The sequence below is a fragment of the Haliaeetus albicilla genome, chromosome 20 (assembly GCF_947461875.1).
Source record: "Haliaeetus albicilla chromosome 20, bHalAlb1.1, whole genome shotgun sequence".
NCBI lineage: Eukaryota > Metazoa > Chordata > Aves > Accipitriformes > Accipitridae > Haliaeetus > Haliaeetus albicilla.
In genome coordinates, this window is record NC_091502.1 from 6,292,127 (window position 1) to 6,313,809 (window position 21,683).

The window sequence follows — 21,683 nt, forward strand, 5'->3', positions numbered from 1 at the left end:
TAAGATTGTTCTGCCTCCCCATTCTTTTCAAGGGATTAAATTTTTTATTAAAAAAAAAGTCCTTTTTTTTAAAATAAGGATTTTCTGCTATGGCTTCAACTGAAACTGGTCCTGAAATATCCATAAATTTCAATTCAAAATAAGATTTGTATCAGAGTATGACTTTTCAATTCACAACTACTGGTAAGTGGTGAGTTTACCACTTTAACAGGAACTAGATAACATCACCTGGATTTTATTTAATATACAAATTGTCATAATGCTCTCTACTAGAGGGCTTTTTCACAAATAGTATAGCTCTATTCCCATAGTTCTTTTGGAAGATAAAATTTGAATTGGTTTATTTGGACCTTGAGTTTTGAAGAACACATTTCGCTTTGTTTTGCTATTTAAAGCCGGAAAATGCCATCATTCGCAATTCTGTTGTTATTCCATAACAGGCACATCTAAATGTACTTCTGAATCGAGGAAGCTGTACGATTGATTTGTTTAGAGAGGAAATTGTAGAGTACGTAAAGCTCTAGTTTGTGCAAAACAGCATTATCTGTAAGTGAAACATTGTGAAGCACAATGTATTTGCCCGTTAAAAGAAAATAAAACATGTCATAGTACTGATGAATCTTTTAATATAATTCTTTGAGGTAATTAAAGAAGGGTGACTCCGTTTGCTGTATTTTGATAAAGATCTTAAATTGCAAGCATGCTTGCCTGTTATATTTTAAGTTGTTAGAATAAAACCATCCAACTCGACCAGTGTTTTCTTGTGAAAGAGCAGAAATTGTAGGAGCAAATAGGTCCTGCAGACGTTTAGGTATTTCACTTCAGGACAAACATTGTGTGACTTTTAACTACACAATGAGATGTTTGTTAGGAGTTAGAGAGAGGTCAAGAGTTTTGGACTTCACTGACAACTTGGTTTGTTTTCCCTCAGGTTTTCTGGGGTCACTGCATCAATGCCCTGATCCATTCCATCATTCTCTTCTGGTTTCCACTGAAAGTGCTGGAGCATGGTAAAGGCTTCATTATTTCTTCCATCAGTAACTGATGTTCAGTCTCAGAGAGCCAGTGTGTTTGCAGAACAGGAGGTCGTGACAAGTCCCAAGAAAATAATGCTGACAGACAGCTCAATAGGCTGTAGCTGCTGAACTTGGCTAGTTATCTAGTGGCTTTCAGAACTTATTCTAATTTAACATAATTATTGTTCATATAGTGAGTTTAACACGTGAAAAATTAAACCGCTGCTTTGCCAAAAAGTCTTACTCGAATAGTGAATAATGTTCTGTAAAATGCCCCTTTTTTTTTTTTTGGTAGTGGGTTGAGATCTAAACTTTTTACTGTATAATGTACTTACAGCAGCTGTATTACAACCATTTGCTTTATATCTTGTTGGACCTTTCCCATTCCATAACACAGTACTGTAAAATGTAGGATAAAATAGAGACATTTCACTACTGTTGAAGTCTGTGGAAAAAATTAATTGGCTAGAATGGAAGTAGACCAGATCAAGAGTCAGAGATATTAGGGAAATGAGACTTTTTCTTGTACAAATTAGTCTTATTAAATCTTGCTTTCCATGAAAGGTAATGCAACTACATGGTATTTCAGGGAACAGTAAATCCCATGTGGTTCCTACCTAGCTTTGCAATATAGTTGTGTGGGCAGGAAGAACCATGGGAAATCTGTTCTTTTACTGTTGTAAGAAATAGGACTAGATCAGATGAGGAATTTTGGGGCAGGGGCGAATAGTATTTATCTAAAATAATGAATTTTTCAAAACTGGAACTCCTTCCTGGAAAACACGAATTTCAGGACAACTTTCTCAGCTCCAGGATGGGTTAATTGGGGAGGAGGTGAAAGGAAATGGAAAGGGAGAGAAGATGAATGCTCACATCAGAGGCATGATGTTAAAGATACTTCTGGGAGGCAGGTTCATGTTCCTCTACCTGACTAAAGTGTCAGTATCGTATCCGCAGTGGTGGCTTTACATGCTGTCTGATGGACAAGACAAGAAAGGGACTTCCCTTTTCTCCGTATGTGGGCTGGGAGCTCGGTTCAGTTTTGGGGAGAGGGTTTTCATGGTTGATTGGTTTTTGTTTTGATTTGAGGGGTTTTGTTGTTCTGTTTCACATAAAAATATCTATGTGAAATGTTAATCTCGACTAGCTCTTCTTTAAATCCCACTTCAGAAATTTTAGGCTGATGTCTGTAGTGGTTACAGTTAAAGAAAAATACAGGTTTTGTTTTAGTCTTCCATAAATGTTTTTCTAACTAATTTCTAAATAGATAATGTAATTTTAATTTCAACAATTAAAATAAGACTGGAATACTCACCTGCTTAAATGGTAACTTACTGAGTTCCTTTGAATAGGTTGCTTAGTTTGCTTTCTGAAGAGGAATGAATGTTGAATTTTCAAGTTTCTTTGTCTTTCCAAGGGGAAAAAGGGATTTCAGTGCTAGAGACAAAAATGCACCATTCACATTGGGATGTTTTTTAACCTCTCAAGTTCCTTAGAATGTGAAGTGCATATAGTCTATGAATGGGCACTTGTATGGCTTTAGAAATGAATGCTCACTGAGCGTCCTGCTGTTCTCATTAACAGAAATATCATTCCTTTCAGGACTGCTTAGCCTCCCAAAGTGGAAGGTCATGGAAATCACTGGAAAAAGGCATTAACTTAATGCAGTAAAATGTAACTTTAAAAAAATTGAGATTTACACCAAAATTATTCAATTATTTAAATATGCACTGTGTTGTTGCACTAGAACAATATATTAGCAAAGTCATTAGGTCAGTTTATTCTAGATCTATCAAAACCAATATGTATTTAGGCATGCCTTTTTCTTAATAAACTGAGACTGCTGGCATCAGCAGGGTTCACTGGACATGGAAGGCTCAATTCTCTGGTGCTCTTCACCTTTTTCATTGACACTAGAGGAAAGAGCAAGTGAAGTGACTGTTAAAACTTGATGTGTATTTGTGAATGATGTGGTAAATGCCCGAAGCCACAGAGTACCAGGGAGGAGTTGGGCTGATAGAGATGCCAGCGGCTAGAAACAAACCAGTTCCTAACCAAGCTGTCTCAGGCTTTAGCTCCTGTTGCAATGTTAGTGACTAGTCTATCTGGTGCTGTTTCTTAGTAGTTGGGGTTTCAAAGAGAAAAGAAAGCAGGGATATAGAAGCAGCAACTTCTGGAGAACATTCACAAACTGTCAGTTCTTTGGAGACAACCACATCCAGCCATTGTAGAAGAAAAACATAACAAGTAGCTTGGGGTAACTGCACTGACTAAATATATAGTCCTTTTGCCCATAAGCCGAGCAGTCTTCACCACAGAGGTCAGGGTGTCAGGGACTCTTCTCTGTAGACTTAATAATTACTGATCCTGGAGGCCTACGTTACTGGAACGTAGTTAACTAAGTAGATGACCCTAGTTTAAGAATGTCAGATCCAGTTTTGCAAATAAATCTGGCAAAATGGTACCCTTGTAGTAGAAGCACTGTGCTAGGCAGTATGTGTTTAGGAACAGGTCCAAGGTTTTATCTTAAGCCTTTTTCATCCCTGCTGTTTGTGTATTTCTCTAGCAGTTGTCTTAAAACCTGTGAAAACAGCACTACTTATCATGCTTGAGTAATGCTTGAAAGCTCCTGTGAGTACAAGTTCATTTGGCATTAGTGTGGCTGTCGAATGTGCTTTCATGGTGTTCCGCTTTTATTCAACAAGGACTAAGAAAGACTAAACAGACATTTGAAGTATTGCCACGGTTGGCACTTTCAAACGGTAGATTAACATGTACTTACCCTTGCGCACGCTTGACTAGGGCAAGGGTGCGTAGACTGAATGCTGCTCAGGTACAGAATTAACCTCCAGTAAGGTATTTTAGATGTTACACGTGTCCTTTAGAGATGGAACCTTTGCGGCTTTTCTTATTTCGGCTCTATTTCACCACAAATCAGCTGGTATTTTACAGGCTTTTTCTTCACAGGCACAGCAAATAATGGGATTTGTTAAAGGTGTCAATAAGTAGTACAGAACAGATGGTGACAGAACAAGTGACGCTGACATAGCTCAGCTCTTACGGGCAAAATACGCGTTAGGGTCTGGCAAACACTTCCCATTTTGCTAGAATGGCTTCTGGCAACCAGGACTATGGATATATGCTCTATCCAAGCATCGTGTCTCAGTCCTGGCTTACGACAACTTTTGCATTACCATTATCTCACAGCTTCTAAAAGTGCTCTTAAATGTTCTAAAAGGCAAGGTTGGGACCAGTTATTTTCTCCTGAAAATCTCCTTGTTATTTCTTCTATTCTGTTAATAAACTGATAACAAATGTGATAATTTCTCTTTTTTTTTTCCTTTCAGATGCAGTATTCACAAATGGCCAGGGAATTGACTATTTATTTGTTGGAAACATAGTTTATACTGTAAGTTTGTGTATCCTAGCAATTTTTGAGTGGTAGAATTTCTTTACAGTTTTTTTATCCCATCAGAAAATGATGTAAACCAGAAGAAAGTGTACAAGTAAAATAAAATCAAACTTATGCTGTCTGCATGATTTCCCTCCTTCTTTTTTCATTTCTTTTTTTTTCCAGACGTGCACCAACAGTATCTTCTGCTCTGTCCTTCCCCCATCCCACACTGCCAAGGTCCTGGGTTGGTACCTAAGTGGTAGTAACTTTTTAGGTGTAAAGGGGAGATCGGGCAATGAACACCTTTGAATTTGAGAGCGTTAGTACTGAAGGTGTCTCTTTCTTCTTTCCTTGCAGTATGTTGTAGTCACTGTTTGTCTGAAAGCTGGCTTAGAAACAACTGCGTGGACTAGAGTAAGTACTTTCCAGTATATCTTATTTTATTAGAACACGTTCCTCCTCAGTGACTATTAATACAGAAAAGAAGTACTAAAAATCATTTGAGGCTTTAGTGTTTTAATTGGATCTATCTTGTCAGCATAAGTCGCAAAGCTCTGTAAGTAATGGATGTGAGAGGAGAATGAACTCGTAGATCCCATGATATCTGTGATGAAAAAGGGCAACCTGTCAGAAGTAGGAAGAGAACACTAGAAGTATATTGCCAACATACCTATTTAAAATTGAGTAAATTTTGCATGAAATCAACATACTACTGTAATTGCTTAAGGAAATAGATCAAGAACATCATCTTTGTACTCTGTAGCCCCTTTAAAAATCAATGCAATAAGGAACGAAAGGTGTCTGCGCATAGATAAACAACTGGGCTTTGAAAATGTCTTGGAAGCTAGTAAAAAGCACTGGTGACTTCACATTGGATGAGATTTTTTTTGTTTGGAAGCTTAGTGTAATAAGGGTGTTAGTCAAATGGTTATGTTGATTCCTAGATTGAGACATTTACTTGCAGTGAGAGCGAGCTCTGTTACTGACAGGTGTCAGAATCCAGCAGGGCAGTGACCTCTGAAGAATATGGAGGGTAGGAAGGTTCCTGTGTTGATCAACCTTTGACACCTTTCTCCCCTTCTTTCCCCCAGCTCCTCTGAAACACTAATCTTTTGATTTTGATGGAGTCCCTGTTTCTCCCCACCTGTGAGATGCCTTATGGGAATCTAGTTTTCATGACATACTAAGACGCTGCCCTCAAGACAAAGCTGTTTTGAGGACTCTCATATTCTTAGTTTAGCAGTTTCTTTGAGGGGCTGGGCTTAAATCTCCTAACCTCATTGCTTCTGTTAGTTGTGAAATGTTTTCTTTCATTCCTCCCAGAGGAATTGTTAAGATTAATGAGCTGATGTCTGTTCTGAATTTTAAAGATGAAATACTATCTGTATAGGTTATTTAATTATTAGGGAGATGCTAATATTCTCTGCCTCATTCTCTCATCTGAAAATAAAATCTGTTCTTTTTTTGCTGTTGCTTATGCATAAGTTCTATGTTGCGTACCAACATTTTAAAATGCAAAAATACTTAAATTAATCCCTCATGCACGAGAAGAGGATGTATCCAAGTCTGCACTGGAGGCATGTGAGCCAGTTTAGATCCTGTTATGTTGTGAATTATTTGATGGTTCCTCCTCTCTCCCCTTCCCTGGGTAATTGGTGTCTTTTCAGTCACTTGGGAATAATTATGATCCCTTATTATCTAAATTTTATTTTGAAAGATACCATAACGTTTAGTAGATCTCAGTTTTCTTTAACACTGGCATTTTATGGAGAAATTATTGTTATGCATAAAAAAGTCATTGTGTTTAGAATCAGCGTTTTTCTATATACATTTCTAATTCCTGTCCCATTGCTTGGACCAGTGACTCTCATCATCTTGGAATCTGATGTTGATTACAGTTATTGTTTCAGCTGTGAGTGAATCAACACACAGAGAATCTTTAGGTTACTTGAAGAGTATTAAATGTACAACATTGAGTTAAGCCTCTTCTCCATCATCAAGTGGCTTGGTTACATGCAATTTGTTCTTGAGAGTGAGAGGGATGCTGCCACTTGGGAGAACATGATGGGTTTAGCTGAAAGCTTTAAATAAATAATGCAGATTCGAAGTGGCTGGGAGCCTGGTATATCCAGTCGGCAGTGTGGAAAGAAAGGCTTCCGTAAAAGTGGTAACGTGCTGCATAACGAAATCCGCATGTTGGAGCTGTGTGAAGCAGCTTCATGTTATGTGTTACCTATCTGGAACACCGCACTAGGCTTTTTCCCAAATACTTACAGCTTTCTTCACTGCTTTACCATGCTATATGAACTATTTCAGGTAAATAGGATGCAGAGGATAGCCTTAGCATGTCTAGTTTTTATGTGAGAGCCTTGATTTCTTTTTTCTGACTCTCATTCATTTAACACATCTGATGGACTCACTTCTGCTTTGTACATGAATTCTCCAGGGGTAAATGACAGAGATCAGTGGAGAATCAACAGTGCAAAGGTTGGTGGGGTGAGAGTATAAGGAACATTTTCAAGCAGGGCAAGAAGGGCTCTTCCTGAAAGCAGAAGCTCTTTTAAAGGTAGAGAAGCAGTTCAGGCAGGTACAAGCCTGAGATGAAGACTTGATTGGGACAACCACGAGAGAAGATAAAGACAGCATTAAATGAGCAAAGTCTTTGCTGAGCTGGAAAGGGCAAGGTGAAAAGCTGCAAAACTCAAACTGTCCTACCAGCAGACAGGGAAGAAAATCAGGAGGGAGACAAAAAAACCAATGTCATTTCAATAGCATAAATACACCTCTTAAAAAAAATAAGACTGTGTCTTGGACTGGTTTCCCTGCTTGCTTTTATCATTGCTGGTTTTAATCATAAAGTCTGTAGGAGCTTGCAACTTGGAAGCATCAGTCCAAGCTATCCAGAGCCTTCTGTCGACTTGTTTGGAAGGAAGGCTGTGCGGCTCAAGAGAAGGTGTCAGTCATGTCCTTTGGGAAAGCGGTGCTGGTGCTGTTCTGCCTTTACATGGGGCTGGCTTTTCTTAAAGATGAGTTCTTGCAGCAACCTTGCAGTACTTGTGTTTTGGGGAGCTGAGCACTACAGTTGCTCACTGTGGCAAGGCTTTATTTTAGTCAGAATCTTGACATGAATTGTCCTTAGTTTTCAGAAAAGCAAGTAGACTGAAAGGGTAAAATATCCCCCTTGCTCCAAGTGTTAACACCACCACCCCCCCCAAAAAAAAAAACAAAACAAAAACAAAAAACCAAACAAACCAATAAAAAACCAAAACACCAAAACCTTCCAGTCTCTTAGTTTTTATTCACATTAAAACTGAATCTTAAAATGTGGGGGTTTTAAAATAAAGCAGTTCTGGTCAGATCTCCAGTTGAAAACAAATCTTCCTGCCCACTGTACTGCTCATTAGCCTAGCAACTTTTAGGGTTGAACAAAATTCCAGCTTTCTGAGAGTGCCTAGAACAGTGTTCTTTCCATCGCTTCTGATGTTTTGCCATATGAATGCTTCTACTGTAAGGCAGCTTCCAGTTTCTCCCAGCTATCTGCCAGTCTGCACTGCACTGGTGCTGCAGACTCTGTGCTTGTTTGCTTTTACTGCCTGTGCTGGAGAAAGCTCTCCTTTCTGAGGATGCTCAGTGCTTCCAGAGGAGGAGCAACTTTATCCTCCTTCCAGAAGTTTGTGTCTATCTCGCAGCGGGCAGAACTGCAATACTCAGACACTTTGTTTCTTAGACATACTGTTCAAAAAGTCAACAAGTACAGTCATCAGATAGAAAGTATAAAGCTGAGAACTAAACACACACACTGGGTCCACCACAGCAACCAGTGTGTGAATTCATTCCCGTGTTCCTATACCCATATGTAATTAGCAATTAAGATTTATGCAGGTACTTCACTGAATTGGAGCCAAAGTCATCAGCCATGGGAGTCGTTGGCATCCACAAAAGCTGGAGCCAATAATGAGCTCAGTTGCTTGTTACAACTGAAATTACTGATTCCATCCACTGCAGTGTAAAAGTAGAACAGCTTAAATCATCCTGAACAGCAAAATAGTTTGGGTACGTAGGAAAAATCACTTTAATGCAACTGAAATGAAGTCTGTTCTGGACATGCTCTTGGCCACTTTAATACTACTTTTGTTTACTCTTAGTGAGTCTACAGATTAAAGAAGCAGTAAAGATATATACTGCATCGCATCACTTAGGACACCTTTAAAACAAAAAAAGCAAAGGTGACTAGTAGATGTTGATTGTGGTAGTGCATTACGCAGCACTGAGTCTTCCTCTGTGAAAGGTCAGCGAGTGGTGCACATGGCTTGATTGCATGCCCTCTGCCATGAGGGATTGGTCCGTGTGAACTTTAACCTGAGCCTTTGAAAATTTCTACCTTTTGATGTTTGTGTTGAACCTGGCATGTGCACAACAGGAAGCAGGCACTAGGTGAGAGAAATCAGAGTACCAAGGAAAATCTGATGAGATTTTGGAGCCCCAAGAAAGACAGATTGGCTGAGAGGACCATATGTCTACCCTGTAGTGAGGCAAAAATTAAAGAGGAGAGCTGGTTTATACTGTTGAAACAACCTGTGCTACTGGTGTAAAACCAAGTGCGGTAGACAGGCCTGAGAGAGACCGACGGAGACCTGAACAGAGAAATACCTATGGGTTAGGTGGATGGAGAAGTGCCCTGTGTTGACTCTCCTTCTTTCCCTTCTCCTCGACAGTTCAGTCACCTGGCCGTCTGGGGAAGCATGCTGCTCTGGCTGGTGTTCTTCGGTGTCTACTCAGCCATCTGGCCCACGTTTCCCATCGCACCAGACATGCTGGGGCAGGTCAGTATGAACGTTCAGCTGCGCGGTGAGCTGCTCAGTGCAGCGCCGCGCTGTCGCCAGCACTGCTTCTTGCTACTTCCTGAACACTCACACAATGCTTGGAAAAGAACTGCACTTTAGTAAGAGTGCTTGTACTTAATTTTAACCTTTTTTTAATCTCTGCATTCGTTTAGCTTAATCTCCTCATTAGAAGAGCCTTTTTTCTCACCAAAAGTGGTATCATATGTGATTATATGCACTGTGGATACTATATAACAGTGCTTAGTTCACTTGGATAGCAGTGAGACTGGCTCTTTCATTAGTGCTTTCCTAGTAAGACTTTGTGTGTTTGACAAAATGCTATGTAGAAATTTAGTTTATTTGTTTTGAGGTTTTGGTTTTTTCTCATGGATTCTTTCTCTTCCATATATTTTGCTTTCATACTCCTCCTTTTTTTCCTGCGTTCATTTAAAATAAACCAGAATTTACTTGAGAATAAGATGAGATGGTCAGAAACAGAAGGGAAGCTGATATGTTACTGGTCCCTTCATAATACTAGAGGAATTTTGGATTTGTTCCTTCAGTGTCAGCTGAGTTCCAGGTGGTGAAATTTTCCCTTCGGTGTCATTATTTCAACCCATGGTGAGAAGATTGAGTCATGAGCCTGTCAAAATCACTCAAGAGCCTTGTGTGTATTTAAAATAGGGGTTTACCATGAACAATGAAGGACTTAATAAACGTATGTTAAAAAGTTATTCTGTAGAAGTGGAACTGCTGTCAAAATGACCAGAAAAAAGGTATTTTGTAGTAAGTTTAGAGTTTTCCTTAATGCAAAGGTGCTGTTTATGGTACAGGAAGAAGCAAAGCAAACTAATTTTAACAAAGAATCTAAGCATATTTAACTCATGTCACCCTTGTGTACTAGAAAATAATAGTTAGAAAAGCTAAGTGTTGGCAAGCCAGTTAGAGGTTTTCGAGGTTACTCTCATGTTTGTACTCAACAAGAGCAGTCGGGCATGATTTTTTACTGTTCTGGCCCAATACATATTTTATTATCTTGTGCTAGAACAGTGGGGATAAGGGAGGCTATGGTAGATTTTCATGGACAGCTTTTTACAGCAGAGAGTGACAACTGACAGGCTGGGATCAGCAAGTAAGTGATAGACAAAGCCTCGGTCCTCTGATAGTATTTCATGGTGATGTTTGTGTGTTTCACAGCACATACAGCATCAGTAGCTCTAATTCACATTTTCACATATGGAGCAGAAATTTGACGAGTATCATGCAGAGCCATGAACTACTTGTTCTCAACAGCACACTTGTAGTGCTGCCATTAACATGTCAGCCTTCTAAAACACAAACAATAAGGTGAGCTGTTCGTTCATACAAGAAGGGTTAGGCTATCAGCTTTAGCTTGGTGTTGCTTTTTTTTTTTAAAGTAGCTCCCATTATTTTTTAATTGCAACTGCAACAAAATTCGTATTGTGTTGGTCATCAACATTTGCTCCAACATAAACCACAGGTCTCGGAACAAAAGCTTCATTTTAATAAGGTTTTGGTTTTACTTGAATATGTTTTTAGATAGTGTTTCTATTTAAACTTTGGTTTTATGCTCTGGTTTTCTGACATTATGACTTGAGAAGTGGTACTAATATCTTGTTGAGATGAAAATAATCTCATGTAGGTTTTTTTTGGTGGAGAACACATTTACTTCGATTGTCTGGTCCAGTACTTGTGGAGCTGTGTCCCTGGGTCAGTAATCATCAAAGATGTCAAGGATTGTTCATTATTCTAGAAAGACACTTTATGAATACAAGCAGTCAGAAACAATCTGTTGTGTGGCTTTCAGTGTGTGTGTTGGGGGGATCAGTACTATTCTATCACTGTTTCCTTGTCTTTTTGAGAAAAGGAGCAGCAGCTGGAGGAGAGTGGATTTGGGGTTTTTTTTATCCTTTTTTTAAAATCAAGGAAAGCTCCCAAGGTAAAGGCAAGTTGCTTACCACTTGCATTAACTTATACAAAGTCTGTTGAGTAATCAGTTGCTGTCATAAAACCACCACATGGTGAAATGAGCTGGGATCGTGTTAGGCCGTGTTCAGTAAAATGAATTGCCTTGCTGCTTCCCAGACTTAAGTTATTCCTTTACTCCTGCTATCTTTTCTGCATTTGCAAGTAATCAAGGTATCTTAACAGCTTTGTTTTGGTTTTGAATCTCGATAGTGTGTTTATCTTCAAATAAACTGAACTCGAGAATATTTTAGATCCTCATACTATGCAAATCCAGTAGCACTTGAAGGGAGCTGTTTTTCACTGTAGTGCTCACCTAGCATCTGTGCCAGCCGGGACTTTATGCCATCAGTAGAAGGCATAGGAGGTGCAAAACATTTTATTCCATCCATTCATCAAATGTCAGCATGGAGCCTTGCAGACTTTTAAGTATGTGAAAAGATGCTTTGTTTCTGCTGGGATTTATTAAACCATTTTCACTAAGTATTTCCTTCTCTTGCCCATTATATCTTGAGCATTCTCACAGGGAAAATAATACCATTTTTTTTCCTCCTTGAGGGCAAAGGGAAGCAACTTAGTTAATCTCTGCTGTCAAAGAGTCAACATATTTCTTCTGTTTCTACTACAGTATTCATAATAGAATACATGTAACATAAGAAGACAAAGCTGTGATAAACGTCTCAGTAGGCCTTAACAGAAGTTTTCCAATAGTATGACATCTGGTACTTTGGAAATAAACTCTCTGGCTGTTTTGGGGGGACCTTTTCAGACACACAAATAGTATTTTCCTTTAATAGTATCAGAAGCAATAATGTGAGACCAAGGAATGTACCAAAGGAAGCCCTCTGGTAGCTCTCTTGGCTTTCCTGAATATTTGTATGGTTTTTTAAGAGAAGTTCTTTTTGTATTTGCAGAGAACAGTGACAGTGAGCAAAGTCAGTGCCTATTTTTTTGTCTTGCCATAGGAGCCAGGATACTTGAATGGGAGCTGACTTCGGATGAGCACTCCCAGAGGGCAGTATTTTGTACAATATGTAAATCCTTACCCACCTTCCAGTAGTTATGACTTCTTGCCACAGATTGTTGGAAACAAGTGGATGCCTATGTTTTTAAAAAGTGCTAACCACTTTGATACTCATTAAGAGGTGGTACAGAAATGTGCTGCACTAAGGATGTGAGTGCCTTTCAAATTATCTTTTTCCAGAACTTTTGGGTCTTGTGGCTTGTAACCCGGTGGTATTTTGTTGATCAGCACATTAGCAATTCTTAGTTAGTAATTCTGCTCTCATGCAGTCTTGGGTATTCTGTTTGCCTGGCGGATCAGGATTTCATGCCCCGAAGAGAACAGTGAGCAATATTATTTGTGCTCATTTCTTGCATATGTCATACAGGTGTTGAGTGAAATGCTGCTCATATTCTTTTCTCGTATGGATTTCTTCATAGGAATTGTAGCATACTTTAGGTTTATGGGAATAATATTATATGGTATGGATCAAAGTCTGTGTACAGGAATTCCCATCCATGCATGTACCTAGATACCTGTACCTGAAAGCATTTGTATGTATACAAGATGTTATATATGTGTCTGAATGTGATCACGCTTTGAGTCTTGATCCAGACATTTATACAACAGATATCTTACCTCCCCATCCAAAGCTAAAATACTGTATTTTTAGTGTTTTAAGGGAGAGTGGGGGTGGCAGGGAAGGGATGTTCCTGTCAGGCCTCTGAAGCATCTGTTATTGGTTGTGGATGAAGAAGGAACTACTACTGAGCTGTCACTTCCCCCCCCCCCCCCAATGTAAGTGTTGTGTTTCGTCTCTGCCTCATTAGTTGTTGTTACCATTAAGGAAATGTCTTTAGAAAGGTCAGTATCGGTCTCATTCTTCCAGCCTGGAGGAGAGTGGGTAAAAGAGTTGGGGTTTTGAGAGGGTCATGTGTTGTGGTTAATCCGAAGTGCAGGTTAGTAATTTCTAGGTTTTTACGCTTTTGCTTTGTGCTGTATGTGGGCACATCTCAGAACTGGGGTTTAAGAATCATTTTGGGTTTGGAACCCATTAATTTGATCTCAGGATGGCATTAGGAAGCCCTTTCTCATCTGAGGCCTCCAGCTTCCTCATGGCTGGAGGTTTTGAAGTTGGAGCTGCTGCACTTTCCAGTTAATTTTGTTCAACTGCAGTTGAGAGAAGCTTCATCAAAATCACAATCCAGTTAATCATTGTACCACCAACTCTGCTTCTGCTTAGTGGAAACAGCTACGTGTAAGAGCTGCTTTCATAGCTGTAGTGGCAGGCGTGCTTTTTGTTTCCTTGTGCTGCCCGCATACTTGACAGAAGATACTTATTTTCTTCCAGCTAAACTGTCAAATTCTTGCTAGGTTATTTGTCTACTTACATACAGACTTTAAGGAAGCTGTGCATCAGCTTTGCCTGGATTAGGGGTGCTTTTTTAAAAGATCCCAGTAATCGAGATCTCTGATCCCATGTAATGTGACAATAGCAAGACTTATTCATATTAATGGTTTGTCAAGAAAACATCTAACCCTCTTTTAGCAAAGCTTCCCATTCTTCTGTATGTGCATGCCATTAGCAAGACAGTTTTACATTAGCTTTTGCAGTACATCATTGGTTTTTGAGGGCGGGAGGTGATCTAGAGGGTCTGATGGACTCTGGTTGCATGGCCAGTTTTGTAGCTGGCCTTCAGTCTGAAGGTCTCTTAAATTTTGCTGATTCAGTTCTTGCCAAAGCACGTGAGAAAACTTCATTGTTTGGAAGACTTGGAAACAACACAAAACAAAACCAGAAAATCCTGGAGGCAAGATAATAATCATTATTGCACCGTAATAAACAGGTTTCACGTTACTGCTCTTTCAAATCCACGCTGAAACACTGTCAGCTTAATGTACATTTTTGTGTTTTCCAGAATGTTTTTGCCTTTCTCTCTACATTTGAATCTTTTTCCAGAGATCTCAGTAGTTGTTCTTTCTGGCTTCTCATATTTCCGCAGTTTGGTGCTAGTTAGAAAATCGGCCATTCTGATTGTGGTTGGTTTGTCTGCAACCAGTTGCGTATTACATTGTGGTGTTAATGTTTTGGTCTGTGGAAATGCTTCATCCAGCTGTTAGGCAGAAATCAGAGTTTGCCTGCAGATTGATGTCCTTAATGCCTGCTGATCATGTTTGTTTTTATTATTATGCACAGCAGTCTCCATGGCACTTGATGTGGTTTTGGAACTTTTTCTGCAGTTTTGGACTAGGCTCTGAGCAGACAAATTAGAATAATGAAGCATGCATATATTTTTAAGCATCTGTTGAAGGAGTGGGTTTGTTGTTTTTATGAACCACACATGGCTTTCAGAACTGAATCTCTCACTTCTAGATCCCTGGCGTGGTGTTGTTCTTTGTCATACCCCAGAAAGATGAAAAAACTGAGATAGAGAAAAATAAATATTTTAACTCCTGAATACAAAACTAATAGATTAAACATGCTTATTTTCTGGAGGCTAACCCCCCAAAACATGCTACTTTACTGATTTGGCAGCTCTGCAGTAAACATATCCTAAATATTTCTAAAAGATGCCTCAGAATTATTTTTCCTTAGGAAGTATTTCATGAAGGTTTTAAAGCAGGACTGTATATGCAGCTGTGCCCAGCACTGTGCTGGCATTTCCTATATAGAGCCATATGAAAATAGGGTTAAGCCATGAGCGTAAAAACTTGTTCTGGTTTGGGAACCGGCAGTGCAGAGTGAGGCAGTCAGCTGGCCTTCAAACTTCTCTGAAGTTTTCATGTGCCCATCTTTGCTTCGGTCTTTATTCCTTCCCTGCAGAAGAGCTGTGGCTAATAGGCTAGTGTGTTAGATGGGGGAGCAACAGGAGAGTGAGTGGAGATAAATGGTTACCTGCAGGTTGTACAGATGGTGCATCGGGTGTCAGCTGGTTTTCCTTCAGTGTTGCAGTGTAACCTGGATGCCAGCCACACTGTCTGGCCAACGTCTGTTTGGAGATCATGTAGTCTTAAGTTGAAATGCTGCTCAGTAGCTTAAATAGAAATACAGTGCACACAAAGAACACTTACACTTCTGCCTAATTGGTAGATTATCCAGATTTATTGGTTTTGGAGTGGGGTATTGCGGTGTCCAGGAACAAGCTCCTTCACTCAGGATAAAGTTATCGTTCCATGGTGAAGGACTGTGCTTCAAAAATTGCATCTCTTTTCAATTTGGAGTCCAGGGTTGCTCAATGTTCTTCAAAATTTCCCCAAATCACTTTTTCATATATTTAAAAGTAGTGAAGCCTTGTTGCATGCTCATGGAAAGATGTTTGGAAGATACCCTATTCAGTATTTTTTTAATTAGAAACAGATGGCTTTTAAATATAGAAAAGCAGCTACTGTATTGTACCAGAGGCAGTGTGTACTAATACTCATGTCTACAAAAAAAAGTCTGTGTTTTGAGTCCTGTTGACAAGCAAGGACAAAGTAAGAATGTATGACTTGCCATACTGGATCAGAGCATTTCTGATGTAGGCTGTGTTCTGCATCAGAAATTTAAGGAGGAAAATCAAACAGCTGTACAGTGTGGGTTTGTCATGTCAAGGGTTTGTGTGCATCTCGATAAAAGAAAAAACTTTTTTTCTGTTGGATGGCATTACTGGAGAGCAGCCAAACAGTTTTTATGCCTCTTGTGAAGCACTTGGCCTCTGTGGCATCTTTTGCAGATCAACTTTGTAGGCTATCGGTGTGCTACGTGGGGGATGGGTAGGGTGGGCTGGAGGGCCATGCAAGAGGCTTCGTAGCCAAGAGATTTGGGTCTGCCTCCACACGCATTCACTATTCAGCACTCCTGGCTGTGGTTGTCATACGTGGGAACCAGCCACGTTTCCAGGCAGTGTGAAGGCATCAAGCAATATTCTGTTGCTGTGCGGAGTTTATTGCCTAAATGGTCTGGCATGGTGAGGATGGGCAGGAGAGAGAGGACATGAGAGTAGAGAGATCAATATGCTGTTTTTCCTATATTCTCTAGGACACAAAGAAGGGAAGGTGGTAGGGTAATTGTGTATGTAAGATCATTTTTAAAAGAGCATTTAAGCTCAGAGCAATGAAGCTCTGGCTCCTCTAGAAAATCAGAGCAGCAGATGGGATCTGTTCCAGAGGGCAGGAGGTGACTGTCGGTGAGGTTGGAATTAGTGGTTTTATAGCTTGTTTTTGTCACGCTGAAGTTGCTTTGTTTTCTGATGGATGCAGGAAAGCCCAGATAGCAGATATTTGGGGTTTGGTTGGGATGTTGTTTTTCCCTTCATTCCTTGGGGGTAGGAGGGTCATGTTGTGTTTTTATTCAAATTTACATATTATAAAGGGGCTTTGTTTTGTGGGGGATTTTTTTGTTTGTTTAGCTGAATTTGTGCTGCACACCACTGTTTCTTTCCTACACTGGTTGGATTACATTTTTGTAAGAGACAAGCATAACTATTTCATATGGGAAAATATTTCCAGATCAATGTGAAACATACCTTTATTCCCTTTCCTCCCTACAGTATGTGTTTCATGAGATCATTTTTTCCCAATTGTATTATGTCAACATGTGATCCAAAAAGCCCTGAGGAGTGGAAATGATCTCTCTTATATTGTTCTAAGGCAAACGTGGGTACACAGGCTTCAGTAGTGAGGCTGGAAGGAGCGCAGCCCTCCCCAGTACCCTGCTGGCTGCTGTGGGTCAGCCAGTGCAGTCTGTCTTCTACGGCTTTTCTGTTGACAACTGGCGGCAGCAATGGTATCTTGTGCTGCTTCTCTATTGGTGGACGTGGCCAACAAAAAGCAATTCTAATCTGAATGCTTTAAGTTTTGGGAGTGCCTTTGGGTGTCTGTGCAGGAAGTCAAACTGTACCATTTGGCTTGTAGAGCGTAATTTCTCATTTGGGCATGTGTATCACTTGAGCTGGTGTTTCTATACCAGTAACTTTGTCAGAAGGCATAGGAAGGAGACTGGGGAAAAGACTAACAGTGTTATAATAGTGGTGCTAAGCAAATACACAAACTTCCAGAGAGCTGTATTTTCTTTAGAGTAGTACATGATTCAATAAGATTGATAGGAAACAAGGACAAAGAATAATACAGGCGTTGTATTGTTGTATAACCTGTATTGTTATGTTTCCATAACATAATGCCTAAAGTGTGAAGGAGCCAGCTAAACTCATGATTAGATGTGCCACCATTGGTGTCTGCATCGTAAAATGCAACAACGGCACCTCTCAGTAGCTTGATGTTGGGCAGCGAGTTTCTTCTACCACTAATTGCTGCAAAGCATCTTGCAGCGCTCCATCTTGCAGCTCTGGACATATCTCCCTTTTCCAGTATATGACTGAAGGCAATTTGATGCATACTATAGAGTCAGCAGGCCAATGCAGAGAAAGCTTGGACAGTAGCATTGTCACACAAAAAAGATAAGTAAGTATAAATATCTTTTCTCTGTAGCATGGAGTGCATTTTGGACGATGCTGGGGAAGGAGAAGGAAGGGTTCGGTACAGTGGCTGAACCGTAGAATAAATGTTAGAATTCACCCTAAATGGCTTTTTTTGTTTTCAATAAATCAGCCCAAATTCATGGTGTCAAACAGCATTTCTCATTTCTCTGAAGGTACTTATTACCTTGTTGAGCAACTGGGAATTGCCAGTTCATTTCAAGGAAATGAACCAGAACAATATTATATGCAAACTTATTTCCTTTATCCCGTTCTCTAAACTGATGGACTCATCTAGATTGCAATTGTGTGTTTGGAGTGTTTCTCATTTTCAGGTTTCTGGGAAGGAAGAGAATGAACACCTACCAGCTATCAGTTCCACCTGTGAGCTGCACCCAGTACTAAGCAAAGGAGATGCTGAGGGAGTGGAATTCTTAGTTGGAGAGAGGGCAAGGAATATAAAGGGTAGAATGAAGAAACATTGGCTTTCAAAGTTTCCACACTGTACTCAATTCATTGCTTGCCATTGCATGGGTGTGCAAAATGTGTGAGTGACTAGAAGAGAAGATAATGTGGTTAGCAGAGTGTAATTTTAGACTCTATAAAAAAATGACTATCACTTTTGCAAGGACTTCTTTTGTGCGGTATTTTGGAGTAAGCATCTGTTTCAGTAAACATCTGAAGGGTTTTATTTTGGTATTTCTTTTATTATCCTATGGTTCCTGTATCTATGAAAGCTGTTGCTTGCAGTGTTTTATCCAACAGTGTATGTACATACGCTAGAACAGCCAATGTTTGGCATTTCATTTTGACATTTGAAGAAATATTCTTGTTACGGGTTTCTGAGAGAATTTCTGAGAGAGATGTACCAAAAAGGGATATTTTTAGGCTATTTCTATTTCACAGAAGCATGAAAAGCAGGCACTTGAAGCTTTGCTTCAACAGAAGCTGTGTTCAGGGAAGATCTTTCCAAATTCAAGTGAAGTTTCTCCACTCTAACGATACAGAAGTCAGAGGATGCAACGGTGAATTTCTTTGATAGTGTTAGACAGTTGACTTTCACTGTGCTTTTATAAAATTGAATGCCAATATAAAAAGAAATTTTTAAAAATGGAGGAGGGAGAAGTGAGCACATGGAGTAACAACATAGGTATTTGGTGGGGAGCAACATCAAAAATAAGGCTCTGTCAAAAAGTTTTCCTAAGGCGCTTATAGAAAGCGCTGTTGTCATTTGGGGTTAGGCAAAATCTCATTGAGCTCATGGGTCTCACCACTACTGCTCATTCAGAATATATGTGAAGAGCAGTTGAACTCCTGAATCACTGGCATCTTCACACAGACCAAAAGATGTATGAAAGGCAGCTACAAAGTCCAAAATGTTTTCCAAGGACCCAGTAAACAGTTAGCGACAACTGTATTTGATTTCAGCTGTGCGTAAGGGATAAAATATGACTGAGGGGCATGGAATTTTATTGAAAAGTTGGAAATAGCCAGAGAGGGGACTGAGAGGGAGCTTTTAAGTGAACTTGGTGGCTGGCTTTAGAGCTAGGCCTATGAAGAGCAGTGTGTTCTGGTCTTTTGATGTTGGAAGTCAGAAAAATAAGTGTTTATCATGCTTTTCCTGTGCAAGCAAGTAAAATTGTTTTAAAGCCATAAGTCTGCATCAGTTTCTAATCAAAGTGGCCTGCAAAGACTCAAATTTAGCCAAGTGCTGGCTGTCACAGGCAAGACAAAGTAAATGGCAACCTATAGTGGATCTGGATACTGGGGTTTATTTCAGAACCAGAGAGATTAGCACTCTTACCCTACGTGTTCTCATTTGGTTTTTCCTACCACAGCATTATGTTCCCTATGTCTCGACTTCCTTTCCCTGCAGGGAGGTCACTGCTGGCCTGGGAAAGCTGGGCAGAGAGTTGGGTTGGTTCCTGCTGTGCCACTGCTGTCAATGTTGACCATCCACAAGTGTTACTGGTCAAGGTCGCTGCCCATTCCCCAGCATTTATCTCTATGCATGTCCCTGTTCTTTGGGATCTTCTGTCACTTCCAGGATCTTTCCTGCAGCCAGCATCTTCACCACTTTCTTTCCAGACCCTCTTCCCCCATTTTTTCCAAGACAATCACTTCTTTTCATGGACCCTTCTTTTCGGCATGGAACCCCAAGCCCCTGGTTTTCCTTATCTATATGCAGAAGCACAGCACATGATCAGCCTTGTAATTGCGGGTGGTGTCTCGTATCTCTCTATTAGGCAGAGGATTCAGGACATGCCACTTCTGTTCAGTCCAAATGTTACCAAAATTTACAACCAGCCTGTGCCAGTTGCAGCTAGAGCAGGCTTCTGCTCGGGAGTCCAAAATTTCAGTTTTGGACATTCAAAGATGCACAGCTACTTTCTGCAATGGGGTGTCAAGCAGTTTTGTATGTATTGGTTTCTGATGTTGTATATGCAGAAGAGAATTGATACATGCCTCAAAATCAGTCTTAAACTCTCCAGCAGGAGTAAGCTTTTCAGGAGAGGCTCAACCTGGGATGATGCTTTGAACTTTTCCCATCCCAGAGTGCCTGCCTGCTCTGTGAGTGTGGTGAGTATCTATGTCTCTCTCAGTCAGTCCTACTGATTTTACTGGAACTACTTGAAGAGTTTCTATTTGTGTAGGGGTTGCAAACTCAGGCCCATAGAATTTGTTGTGGTTTTAACCAGAAGTCCTGGAATATATTGATTTCTCGTTGCAATATTCTTAAGGATCTTGTCAGTCTTCTTTAGGGAAAGGAAAATCTTTATGAATCAGCCTAACTGGATAGATACAGTGTTGTGGGAACTTCACAAGAGAATACTCTTCCCAGAAAGCTAAACTGCTGTGTGCCAAGCAATCTTGGTTTTAATTGCGGATCTAGGGGTTTGAAGTGTTGCTGAAATCATAGAACCGTTTAGGTTGGAAAAGACTTTTAAGATCATCGAGTCCACTAACCTAACACTGCCAAGTCCACTACTAAACCATGTCCCTAAGCACCACTGCATGTCTTTTAAATACCTCCAGGGATGGTGACTCCACCACTTCCCTGGGGGGCCTGTTCCAATGCTTAATAACCCTTTCAGTAAAGAAATTTTTCCTAATATCCAACCTAAACCTTCCCTGCCACAACTTGAGGCCATTTTCTCTTGTCCTATCTCCAGCCACCTGACAGAAGAGACCAGCACCCACCTCACTACACCCTCCTTTCAGGTGGTTGTAGAGAGCGATAAGGTCTCCCCTCAGCCTCCTCTTCTCCAGGCTGAGCAACCCCAGTTCCCTCAGCCGCTCCTCATAAGACTTGTGCTCCAGGCCCCTCACCAAATTGGTTGCCCTTCCCTGGACACGCTCCAGCACCTCCATGTCTTTCCTGCAGTGAGGCCCCCAAAACTGAACACAGGACTCGAGGTGCGCCCTCACCAGTGCCAAGTAAAGGGGAGCAACCACCTCCCTGCTCCTGCTGGCCACACTATCTCTGATACAGGCCAGGATGCCGTTGGCCTTCTTGGCCACCTGGGCACACTGCTGGCTCATATCCAGCCGGCTGTCGACCAACACCCCCAGGTCCTTTTCTGCTGCGCAGCTTTCCAGCCACTCTTCCCCAAGCCTGCAGTGCTGCATGGGGTTGTTGTGACCCAAGTGCAGGACCTGGAGCTTGGCCTTGTTGAACCTCACACAGTTGGCCTCAGCCCATCAATCCAGCCTGTCCAGATCCCTCTGTAGAGCCTTCCTACCCTTGAGTGGATCAACACTCGTGCCCAGCTTGGTGTCATCTGCAAACTTACCGAGGGAGCACTCGATCCCCTTGTCCTGATCGTTGATAAAGATATTAAACAGAACTGGCCCCAGTACCGAGCCCTGGGGAACACCACTCGTGACCGGCTGCCAACTGGATTTAACTCCATTCACAACCACTCTTTGGGCCCAGCCATCCAGCCTTTTTTTCACCCAGCAAAGAGTACACCCATCCAAGCCATGACCAGCCAGTTTCTCCAGGAG

General features: G+C 40.7%; 1 protein-coding gene across 3 annotated transcripts in view; it reads left to right on the plus strand.

The window, feature by feature from the left end:
- The window catches only part of ATP8A2 (ATPase phospholipid transporting 8A2), a 353,567-nt gene that overhangs the window by 237,579 nt on the left and 94,305 nt on the right, over window positions 1-21,683 (plus strand). For all 3 annotated transcript variants that reach the window (XR_011328953.1, XM_069808117.1, XM_069808118.1), the window contains exons 30-33: window positions 932-1,010; window positions 4,364-4,425; window positions 4,768-4,824; window positions 9,126-9,233. Coding sequence is in view for 2 of the 3 variants with exons in the window: in XM_069808117.1 (XP_069664218.1) it covers window positions 932-1,010; window positions 4,364-4,425; window positions 4,768-4,824; window positions 9,126-9,233 (306 nt within the window). In the remaining variant the exon portion in view is untranslated. The remainder of the gene's footprint in view (window positions 1-931; window positions 1,011-4,363; window positions 4,426-4,767; window positions 4,825-9,125; window positions 9,234-21,683) is intronic.